General features: G+C 48.5%; 1 protein-coding gene across 3 annotated transcripts; it reads right to left on the reverse strand.

Annotated features, from left to right (window-relative positions):
• Nucleotides 1–4559: 4559 nt before the first annotated feature.
• On the reverse strand, nucleotides 4560–10772 carry ZBTB42 (zinc finger and BTB domain containing 42). Of its 3 annotated transcripts, none has more exons than XM_017807656.1 (2): nucleotides 10730–10772; nucleotides 4560–9337 (listed from the first exon to the last, which is right to left on the reverse strand). In XM_017807656.1, the coding sequence occupies exon 2, from the start codon at nucleotides 9321–9323 to the stop codon at nucleotides 7896–7898; it is 1428 nt and encodes a 475-aa protein (XP_017663145.1). In that variant the 5' UTR covers nucleotides 9324–9337; nucleotides 10730–10772; the 3' UTR covers nucleotides 4560–7895. The 3 variants fall into 3 exon arrangements, with proteins under 3 accessions (XP_017663145.1, XP_017663147.1, XP_017663146.1); XM_017807658.1 differs by lacking the exon at nucleotides 10730–10772 and adding an exon at nucleotides 10655–10714; XM_017807657.1 differs by lacking the exon at nucleotides 10730–10772 and adding an exon at nucleotides 10074–10094.
• Between the last annotated feature and the right edge of the window lie 1113 nt (nucleotides 10773–11885).

Here is an 11885-nt window from a genome sequence, read left to right on the forward strand (position 1 = left end):
TCTCTGAGGAAATGATTACAAGGAAAACAGCTTCTTCTGACAGCTGATTAGACATCGGAAGGGTTGAAACCCCAGTCACTGTGACTACTCCTAGTACAACAAAACTAAGATATTTTTATCTAATTTACAAAATGAGGGATAGAGCAGCTTCTGCTCCTCCAAACGTCAGTGGCCCTCTATGAAATAAAGATACCTTCCAGCACATGAGAAATGTGATGTTCTTGGTCCTCTTTCCGTGCTCATTGCCATTACCGATTGCACAGATGCGATGGATTTTTGAACACAAAATCTATTATGTTTCCTGCCAGAGGCTCAGATATGTACAGGCATTGAAAACACTGCCAGGTAGTTACTCTTTATACCGACTCAGTATTTGCTGGCAGTTGCTGCCAAGCATTAGCTTGACTCTTACCAATAGGTTGGGAAGTCAGCACTGCTAACAAAATTCTCCATGTTATCTGAAAGATCATCTTCCCCCCATCCCAGAACAATATTCAAGCAATTCTCACACTCGAAGAACTGCCCCAAGGCAAATTCCTACACCAAGGAATTCCAGATACCCAAGGCAGAACTGGCTTTACCCTTTCTGCCCCCACACAGCATTTGTTCTGCAAAATCCTGCTGGATTGGAGCTGCCTTATTGCCCTACAGGGGAATGCAGCCCCTTACTGCCCCCACCTTGGAGATCATGTATTTATACACAGGTGCTTTCGAGTCCAATTGCTCTCAGCACGACCTTGGGAACGAAGATGGCACCGTGTTTTTCCCATCTTGTGCCAGCCAGGAAGCCCAGCGCCTGCCAAACACTGGCCAGACACCGCAGAACACCACAAAGTGCGAAGGAAGTTCTTCCCTTCCAAAGCCAAATCAGCCATTTGATAATTAACCACCCGGATCGAGCCAGACAAGCCACGAGGATGAGGGTGAAGATCGCTGTGCTCCCCCACACAACCTGCGCCCCGCGGGGCGGCCCGGAGGAGGTTGGGGGCTGACCCCAGACCTTGCTGGCAGACACGGTGGCAGATGTGCTGGGCTTCCCCACGGTCTCCCCCTTGCCTGGCAGATGCTGGCCTCTCTGGGAAAGCGCTAAATGGATTCTGCTGAATCACTGCAGCAGATGGTTCGTAACACCACCTGGATAGCACAGAAAAGAGAGAGAGATAAAGAAGGTTGGGGAACAGAGAGTACCTAGTGTGTGGGCTGAGTTATCCCTAGGGATAAGTAACCTGTGGATAAGGTCGTCATTTGAACTTTGTTTTCTCAAATTCCTATGTTATTAAGACTGATACCACCCCTTTCCTAGCAATTCTATCCTGACATCTACAACATATATTGCTTAAAAACCCCTTGGGAAAAGCCTTCAAAACCCCTTGGGACGCCAGAGCCCACTCTCTGCCACTGAAAAACACTGGCAGCACTGCCTGGCCCAGGCTGCTTTGGTTGGTGGTAGCACCAGCCTTCATCCCCATCTGTACCAAACTCCTCTAGGTGGGGTAGGGCACATATGAGGCTGATGTACAAAGGCTCAAGAATATTAACAGGGGGTTGTGAGGGGTAGTTGGGTTTGGTTTTGTTGTTTGGTTTTTGTTGTAAAGCCAGGTTGGCAAGTACTTCAGTTTTCTGCAACACATCATTTTGAAAGGGCAGGGGAGCCAGCTGTGTACAGAAGTGAGCAGCTGTACAAGAGGGAAAAACAAACAGGAAACAGGTAACAATAACCAGTGTGTTTGCTCACTCTCCTCCTGTTAAACTGCAATTTTTTTTTTTTAACTGGGATGAAAAGAGCGTGTCAGGAAGAGCGTAGGGCTACAGCACAAACACAGAGGGTGCCTACTTGGAAAGCACTTGGCATCTCTCTGCAGCGGCTCATCCCACCTCTGAAAAGTAATAAACTGGGATCCCTCAGTTCAGTTGTTCCAAGACGTGTCACTGGTCAAAGCTGCTCAACCTGCAGCATTTCCAGCCGGGTCCTCCCCAGCACAAAACATCAAGTCATTTGAGATAAAGAGTTCTCCAGGCAGTCAGTCGTGGCTCCATTCGTGATTCCTCCTCCTCCTCCTCCTCGCAGGACAAGGCGTATTCACACACCAACTGCACAGTAGGCTAGACTTGAGCCCAGCTTTGCCCTACATAGGCTGTTTTTGCTGGGTCACACCTGCCATTGATTCCCTCAGATAACCGCTGCTGTTTCATGTTCTGCTGTGCACCTTGCTCAGCAGAACGGCACAGAAAGACACTCGTGGGCAAGCAAAGTTCAGGGTGGCACAGTCTGACCCCAAGCACCAGGGAAGCACTAGAAGGTAACAGTACTACCAACCAGCTGGGCAATATAAAGCCCCCTCTACCCCTCCACCTTCTCATGGGGGACCTCCCTCATTAACGTGCCTGGAGGCCTATTTCACTTGCAAGAATCTAATTTGAGCAACAAATAAGATCTACTCACACAGTGCTTCCAACAACGTAGAATCCAACAGCACCAGGGACCTCACCTGGTGACACTCCCATGGATCAGCATGAACCCTCCCTCAGTGCTTGGGAGGCACTTGGTCCAAACCCAGACCCCATCACCTCAGCTAGGAAAAAGCCATTTCTCTGTGGTCTTCAGCTGCACAGCAGCATTTGATGACACACGGCCAGATGCACCTGGAAATCCACAGCCACCTCTGTGCATACCAAGGCCAGACCACCTCCAGAAGGCACTTAGCACTTCAAAACAAAAGCTAAAAATAAACAAAAATGTTTCCCAACACTCATCCCAAGGAGAACCAGGCTTTGCAAGGGCAGCAGGAACCCAAACTGCTGGCATTGGCAGGGCTGACCCTTGCCTACCTAAGGAGCCCATGACATGCTGTAATCCTGGAAGATGACAGCCCTTGCAGCATGGGATTAGGACAGCAGATGCTCCCAGGGGTCACCCCCTTTCCCACATGGAAGGGCAGGATCACTCCCAACATAGCCATGAGCTGGCAAGGCAGGGAATCCTGCCTAGAGCAATCCTATTGCTTATTTGGTACATACGCAGCCTGCACACCATCCCCCCCCCAGTATCCGCTTAGTGGCCTGGTTTCTTCTCAAAGCTTTTTATATTTCACATTCCTAAGATTTAATTATGTTATCAGAACAACAGGCATCAGGATTTGGAGTGCCAGAATTCGCATTAGCAATTGCTATCAACAAAGAAAATGGGCACAGCATGCCCATGCCAGAGGAGATGTGGGCTGCTCTCCTCAATCTACTCACGGTTATTTATAGTCTGTTTGCAAGCCATCCACCTCCCAGGTTTAGCTTCAAGCTTGCTTCCTTCTGAGCACCCTCGCCCTCAAAGAAAAGCCTTTTGCCTCCTCCTTCCCCAGCACAGCACTCAGGTTTGGGTAAAATTTATGTAATTCTTTTTTGGGGCAGGGAGGAGATAGAACACCTTCGAACGTTCTTCCATACATCCAAAACAGCAGAAAAGAGTGGAAAGAGATCGCTGCAAATTAGCAGGGACACCCATCTCTCAGGGGTAGAAATTAAAAAAAAAAAAAAAAAAAAACAAAACAAAAAAAAAATAAATATTTATAGTTTCTAACACTTCACCACATTGCAGCAGGATCACCACGCATCTTCAGCAGCTTTCTGCCCTCCTTGCAGATGGGGATGGAGGCACAGGATCTATAAGGAAGGACACATGCTTGAAGGAAAGAAATAACCACCTATTTTGAGATGACTGCAAAGCAGCAGCTACATGATAGCAGGAGGGGAGAGATTGCTGTGCCTCCCCACCAGCATTAACTATAACCTGCCCACCCTTCCACCAGCAACATTTTGAGGCAGTTTGATTCTTCTGGGATACTTCACTTCCAAATAATTAAGAAACACAAGACACAGTGCACACAGTACAGGTACAAACCAGCAAACAGGCACACCAGCTTATTGTCCTCCCCTGAGCAGCAGCTGGCAAGGACAGCATGTGCCTTCTTCCTCCCAAGCCCAGCTCCTGCTGAACTCAGCCCAAGTTTTAAGGGGGACATTAGCAGGAGTGGATCAGACCTCAGCTCTGCCAAGGCTAGGAGAGATTCAGTACTCAAGAGAAGCCCTTCATGCCAGTTAGCCCATGTGGTGTTGGGATCAGCCCACTGGTGGCACCAGTGCCTTTGTTGGGCTGTCCTTGGCCACCATATCACCTCTGCATTCACAGGTTTGTCACCTGGCCACCAGCACCCACCCGTGGCTGCCACAGCACCACTCAGGGCAGGGCTGATACACAGCTCACTCAAGGGACAGCTGAGCTGCTTCAAACATCCCCTGTAACTCTGGTTAAAATGCAGAAGTGGTGCTGGTTTAAGTCCAGCCCAGTGACTAAGGAAATGCTCAGTCAGGCTCTGACTGAGACATGGCAGCTCCTCACAGGCCTAAAATTCCACATGGCCCTGAAAAAGAAAGGAATTATTAACGTATATAATAATAATTATAAGAAAAGAAGCAAATTATAAAATATTTATAAATAATAACAAATATTAATGTGGAATAAAAAAACCCCAAACACCACACCCCTTCCGCTAAAGGGGGGAGGAGGCTCAATCTTACAATTCTAGCACGTTTTATTTTGTGTAAATTTATAAAGACAACAATCCTAGTCACGATTGTCACATTGTACAGCACATACCAATACAGTTGCAAACAGAACTCCACGCAAAACTAAGCGCTAACAGTAGCTTGAATCACTCTTCCTGCGATTGTCATATCTAGACTAACAGTATTACACTAACACTGAAGGAAAAATAGTTCACTATAAAACAGTGATAGAACATTTTTATAAAATATATTCCATTCCAATAGCTTCTCTACATACTGTATACTATAAAACTCTCCCACAAAAATTAGTGTCTTTAAATATACATATTTAATCTGAACTGCACCAAGATTAAAAACAATTAAAAATATCAATGATTTTTTTTTTTTTTACATTAACTTCACAGTATTTGTTTGTAGTAGAAGACAAATCCAGTGTTTAAAATGCAGAGCAGGACCGTTCCCTACGGAGACAGTAACCACCCCACAGAGAAATAGTTTATGAAGAGACAAGTGTTAAGTGTGCCATGTTTTAGTACTTCTCCGTAGAGCCATGAACCATTTTGAAAACATGCTCCAAGCTATTGCAACTTAAAAATAAGAGACACACAGAGAGATAGCCAAAAAAAGTCACCTTAAGAACAAAAATAAGTGCAAACATTTCTTTACTTTATAAATTCAAGCTATGAGGAGTGGGAACACAAATACCAGACTATGAGAACAGCGTGTTCATGATGTAGTCAAGAATGAGAAAGTCTTTTTTTTTTCCTTATTAAAAAAAAAAACCAAAACAAAAACAACTTTTGCCCCATATTCACTGCAGTACAGAGCATGCTCATAGCATCAGTTTAATGAATTATTTCTATACTAAGATCAGACACAAACTTGTTTCAACTTTTCCCTGCTCCATACGCTAATGATGTTCTTATGGCACATCCTATTTTATGATCTTCTAAAAAAATAAAAACACACAGTAATTGAAGACTGAAATGCAAACAAAAGTGTCACAAGAATGCAAAATTAAGATTACCAGCTTCGGTAATGCTGACTCTACATTAAACTCTTTACATGTTGCTCAACATGCAAAACCCATTGTTATAAAATTTAAAGTGAAGTGTAAATTAACTAGTTTTGAAATAGATTAACAGTAATAATTCCACTTCAAAAACAAAAACAAACGAAAAAATCTAATAAATACTATATCAAGTATCTTCAGGAAAAAAATAACTTAATTTTAGTAGAAAGAAAAATAACTTAATTTTAGTAGATTTTGTTCAGTGCTATTTCCAATCACAGCAAAAATAAAAAAAGAAAAAAAAGAAAAAACTGATTAAGTAGAATAAGACCACAGTACCAAAGCCACTTATGTTCAAGATACAGTACTCTCCCACAACTTTCATATGTAACAAGTTCAGCAAAAATATTTTACAGTTGAGAAATCAGACTGAAAACAAAACCCAAAACTATAAATAAAAGCAAAATTTCACATTACATGTACATTCATAGTTTAAGAGATGAATAATAAGAAGAGGCTGTAACAAGTATATCCTGATTTTCTTTAAAAGAGGAAGTACTTATTTAAAAAAAAAAAAAGTCAATCCCATATTATTTATGTAGGTAGTGCTCAGTTTTTGGACCAGAGGGGGAAAGGCATTGGGAAGTTTTTTCTTCATAAGATACAATACAGTATTTTAAGCACAACTTTTTAAAATAATCTAACTCAGTGCTTCAAATTCATTTTAAAATAAACGCTTAAGTTTCACAAAACAACTCCAGGAGTGTCAGGAAAGCTGGTGAAGCAACGCTAATGCAGCAGAACGACATTCAAAACCCCCAGATATCATTATTATTATTATTATAGTTCAGTCCCATGTACATGTACCTTGAATGGGTAATTTGACTGGAAGGGAATAATCTGATATCCGCCGACATGCACAGACCAAAGGATGCTCTATTAGGCAAGAAACTGTGTTATCTGGAGTAAAACTGGCTATAGTTACAGGCAGCCTCAAACAAACTAAGAGGGGAAAAAAAAAACCTAAACCAAAATACTCCACCTAAAAATACCCCCAAAAACTTCCCCTGAAAAGGTGGGACATGGGGGAGAAAGTTAGGCCATGCCTTCCCTCCAGCGGTTCATCTTCACGCTGCCCCTTCGAAACACCGGCGATTGCACGATCTGGCTCAGAGGGATTCACCAACTTCACAAAAAATAAAATAAAATATTATTTCATGCTGCTATTTTAGCACGGCAGCAAACTTTTTGGACAAGACAGCAGGGCATCTCCTAATACACAAGGTATGAGTCAGCTTGAACTAAGAAACCCCAGGAGCCTGATATTGGGAGGGATACTTGGCCACTTTAGGGCTGCTGTCCCCTCCAAGGGGGACAGGATCAGCCTCTGGGTTTCAATATGGGAGTGAAAATATTCACGTATCGTATGATTTTTTTGTATGCCTTAGTGTGCATCCTTAACGTTTTGGGAGTGAATACGCTGTGGACAGAAAGAGTTTTTCCATCCACATTCTATGCTCAAAAGTAGCTTTTCAGTAGGTCAAGCCCAGTGAGGAGAATGGGTGGGAGGGGAAAATTTAAGTCAAGTCCCGAGGCAAAAACTTCTCATTTAGATTTTAGGACCAACTGCGGAACTACACTAATGGAATAAAGAGAATAAAAAATGAACAATACTAAAGACGCAGCCAGGAATCCTCAAACCCTTTAAAATTTGGGCCAATTTAATGTCTCATCTAGCCATAGAAAATAAAAGTACGTCTGCTCACTCTGAGATGCGTGGACAAGTTTCTCTACACCAAAATGTATTTAAATCATAGTTCATCTCTTCAGATGATTCTCTGCAACACGCAGAGAGCATTAGGGGAGCTTAAAGGAATCCAAATTTTTCTCTGCCATTTGCTGATAATCTTTCTTCAAGCTAAAAAAAAAAAAAAGAAAAAAGAAAAACCAAACCAACAAAACCCTGACCACGAAGAAAGTACTTCCAGTGTGAAAACAGATGCTAAATCATTGCAGAATTACTTAAGATCATTTCACATTAATAATGTAACATGGGTGCGCAAGAGAAGACCTAAAGGACAGTGCTGGGTAGGGAGGGTGGCAGGGGAAGGTGGTAGTTGGAGAGGTGGAAGGATTGCATTGAAAGGCCTCTGGAGTGTATACCTCTGCATCTTTTAAAGATCATGCACCTGAAGTGAATATCAGCAAAATAAAATAAAGGAAAGGGGGGGGGGGAAATTAAAATTCAGATGCTGCCTTTTTTTCCTGTTTTGTTTTAAAAGGGCTAGGGGGATATTTAAAAAAAAAAAAAAAAAAATCACACATCTCAAACAACCAAGGACTTTACAAGGCCACAATGAAATTTGCGGATATGTCTGTACAAATCCCCAGACTGCGTGAAGCGTCTCTCGCACCACTTGCACCCGTGGGGCTTCTCCCTGGTGTGCACGACCGCGTGGCGGCTGAGGTTGTGGGAATACTGGAAGCTCTTTCCGCACTGGCCGCAGGTGTAGGGCTTCTCCCCCGAGTGAGTCCTCTCGTGCCTCTTTAACGTGTACATGCAAGAAAAAGTCTTTCCGCAGAGGGTGCAAGTGGGGACTGACCCGTCGGGGGACAGGCGGGTCCGGGAGCCGTCCTTGTCACGGAAGTGAGAGCTCAGGTGCAGCTGAAGGATGTGTGGGCTCGGGAACACCTTGCTACAGAGGGGACAAATGCAGATATGCCCAGGAGGCACGAGGACACCCGAGGAGATGTCCGACGAATCCATGTCGTCCTCGCTCTCATCTCGCTCTTGATCTATATCCTCCTCTCGGGCATGAGAGCTGCCATTCCCCGCGAACATGTGTCCTAACCCTGTCACTAGGCTTTTGGCTGAATTCCCAAAATGCTGACTCTCTGGACTCCTGGCTTCACTGTCCTCCTGATCTGACAGCAAGTCTTGTTCATCTTTAACAAGTGGCTCGGTACCCTGCTGCTGGCTGTCGGAAGCCAGCTGTCCAAAGACATAGGAGGGGTGTAAAGAATCTCTCCCCGGCACGGGCTTGAAAGACAAATCCAGCGCACAGTCCACATCACTCGAAGCCAGGGGATGGTTAACAGACCTTTGGGACAAAGGTCCTGTGGAACTATTGACATTAGCCTTTGTTTTTCCAGCTGCTGCGGCGCACGGTTCTGCCTCTGTCGGCACAGAGCTGACACTTATATGATCAGAGGACCAGGCGGGGTGACTGCTGACCTTTTCTTTGCCTGCTGCTCTCTCGTATTCTGCAACGCTGAATTTTTGTTTGTTTCCTGGGTCAAACTCGTGGACCAGGGGCACTCCGGCGTCTAGAAAATGCTCCACTTTCTCCAAACTAGCCGCCTCATCATTAATCTTCTCTTCCGGACATAATTCTTTATCTTTCAACTTGCCCTTGCAGACTTTCACAATGTCATACATGTGAAGGTAGCTCGCCGCAGCCAGCACATCTTCCACCGGGAGACTGTTGAATTCCAGCTTTCCCTCGTACATGAATTCGAGCAGCAGGCTGAAGGCAGGGGCTGTGACAATGTCACTGTTCAGATGCACAATATCCCTTTTGTCTAACTGGTCCCTGTAGAAAAGATGGAAGTACATACTGCAAGAGGCAAGAACGGCTCTGTGAGCTCTGAATTGAGCTTCTCCAACTAAAACAGTACAGTCACACAGGAAGCCCTGGTGACGCTGCTGACTCAGACACTGCAGCAACTGGCGGCTATGGTCTGGAAACTCCATTCTTCCTTCATAACCTGTTCAAAACAGGAAAAACTTGAATGCTACTGTAAACTAAAGCCTCCTAGCAGCTGTAACAAACAGATCGGCTTTTTGGTAACCCAAGCCAAAGAAACAGCCTTGGAGATAACGTTTACTGTTAATTGTCTGTAATAGTTTTATTAAGGGGGGGAGGGAAAAAAAAAAAAACAACACAACATGCTTCTCATCCTTTCGCACCTGCTCCGAACAGGAAAAACTTGATTGTAAGTAAACAAAAGCTAGTAAAGCAGCAGCCCCTCCAACCTTTGTTTCTCCCAATATGCACTTTAATAAAATTAAGCGGAAGAAAGCACACAGACACACACCCCGAAAAGAAAAAGAAAAAACCATAAACTCCCAGGCTGTCTTCCCAGCAACGCTAACTTGGGGCATCTTTTAATAAAGCATATTCTCCGCGTCACGCACACACACACACACATAGACGCACGCACATTTAAACTTTATCCTCAGTCGTTATGCACCGAATCACAACAAAACAGCGGCGGCTGGAGCGGCGGATCCGCGGGAGGGGGGCGCGGGGCGGGAGCGGCCGCGGCCCCCGCATGCGGAAAGGGGCGGGCGGGGGGCTGGGGTGGGGGAATAAAAGAAGGGGGAGAGGAAAAAGTTTCCCTTGAAGTTATTAAAAGCTAAGGAGGAAAATAAGCGTCGGCAGGCCGGCGGGAGGGCAGGGCTGGAGCTGCAGCCGGCTGCGTGCCGCGGCCGGGCGCTTACCTTGCGCGGGGCGCGGAGCCGGGCGGGCAGGAGGGAGTGCGGTGCGAGTGCGAGCGAGGCGCGGCGGGAGGGAGGGAGGGAGGGGGGAGAGCAAGGAGAGAGAGAGAGAGAGAGAGGCAGGCGGGAGGGAGGAGGAGGAGGGAGGGAGGGGAAGGAGGAGTGCTCGGTTTGCTAATTACACCGCAAGCTGGAGAGTCAGCTGCTCTGACTTCACTGCGATGGAAATGCTACCTCCAGCTGTGCGCCTTTTAATGCCATATGTTACTCCAAATCTCGCTACCAGCCAACCACAGCTTGCTGCCTTTTAAAGTTCCAGCAGCCCCATTTATAGCCCGCGATTAAATCCCACAAACTTGCCCCGAGCCCGCCTCCCCCCACGGACACTCTCACCACCACAACCACCACCCCCAGCACCCCCCTGCTCCGCAAACCGGACCCCACCTCCCGCCGCAAAGTTGCTGCTCCCCGCACCCCGCCGCGGTGACCTTCGCCGGTGCGAAAGGGGTGGTGGTGGGGGGAGCACCGCGGAGGCGCTTTTGGGATTCCCTCCCTCTCCCCCGCCGCTCCCCCCCCCCCCGCACCTTTTTACACCCAACTTTGCGGGGAGGACTTTCCCCTGGCGGGGCGGCGGGTGTCCCCCTGCCCGCGTTACTCACCGGCGGGCGGCGGCGGCGCTCGGGCTCCGCATGTGCGCGGTGGCGCGGGCGCTCCGCGGGCGCGGCGCGGGGCTGGGGAGCAGGTTGTTCGCCGGCCGCTCTCGCGATACTTTCGCCGCCGCCGCCGCCGCCGCTGCTGCTGCGAGCGGCGGGTGCGGGCGAGCGCTGAGGGCGCGCGAGGGAGCGCCGTGTCCCCGTCTGGTGCCACACAATGGCCCCGCCGCCCCGGCCAGCCCCGCCGCCGCCGGCCGGTGCGCGCTGCCGCCTGCGCCCTCCCCCTCGCCTCCTCCTCCCTCTCCTCCTCCCTCTCCTCCTGCTGCCGCCGCCGCTGCCGCCCTCTCTCCCTCCCTCCCTCCCTCCCGGCCGCTGCATTGGCAGCGCCGCCGTCCCGCTCCCAACTCCCCGCCCGCCCCGCCGCAGCCCGACGTGCCGCGGGGGCTGCCCCGCCGCGGGGACGGGGCGAGGGGCGCGGGGCTTCCTTCTCCCGACCCCCTCCCCTTGCCCCCCGCCCCGAGGGGTTTATCTTTAGTTGCGCGCCAGCTGAAAAATCCCAGATGCTGGCGGATTTTTTTTTTTTTCTCCAAGATGACCTTTTCGATAGTCGATTTGAATTTTAAATTTTAATTAGCCGTGATCGCATGAAAAGTGAGCGCCACGAGTGAATGAGGAGGAGGGTGCGGGGTCGGCGGGCGGGGTTCCCCGCCGCGGTTCCCACCGCGGTTCCCAGCGCAATTCCTAGCGCAGCCCGGGATCGGACCCGGCAAACGCCGCTGAAACCCGCTGGGAAGCTGCGGCTGCCGGAGCCGCTCCGGCCCCGCTTGGAAGCGGCGGGGATGTCGCCGCTCTGGGTTGTCCCGGAGCCCCCGGGGCTGCAGCAGCGCCGGGAGGGGAGGCAGAGGCAGGGAGCGATGGATGGAGGCTCCGGATCGATGCTGAGGTTTTTGTTGCCCTCGGAAAGAAAAAGGGATGAGTGTGAGAGTGCTGGTGGCTGCGGGGGAGTGGAGAGGGAGCGGAGCGGAGCACTGGGTTCGCTTCAAAGCTCTCCTGCGCGCACCCTGCGTGGTGTCAGCCGGAGTCTCCAGCCCGTGCTTTAGCCTCCAACAAGTACAGCGGGGAAACTCCTTTCCCTTCCTTCCTCTAGGCTGCCTTGCCTGGA

This window comes from Lepidothrix coronata, unplaced genomic scaffold (assembly GCF_001604755.1).
Source record: "Lepidothrix coronata isolate B3197 unplaced genomic scaffold, Lepidothrix_coronata-1.0 Scaffold19, whole genome shotgun sequence".
Lineage (NCBI taxonomy): Eukaryota > Metazoa > Chordata > Aves > Passeriformes > Pipridae > Lepidothrix > Lepidothrix coronata.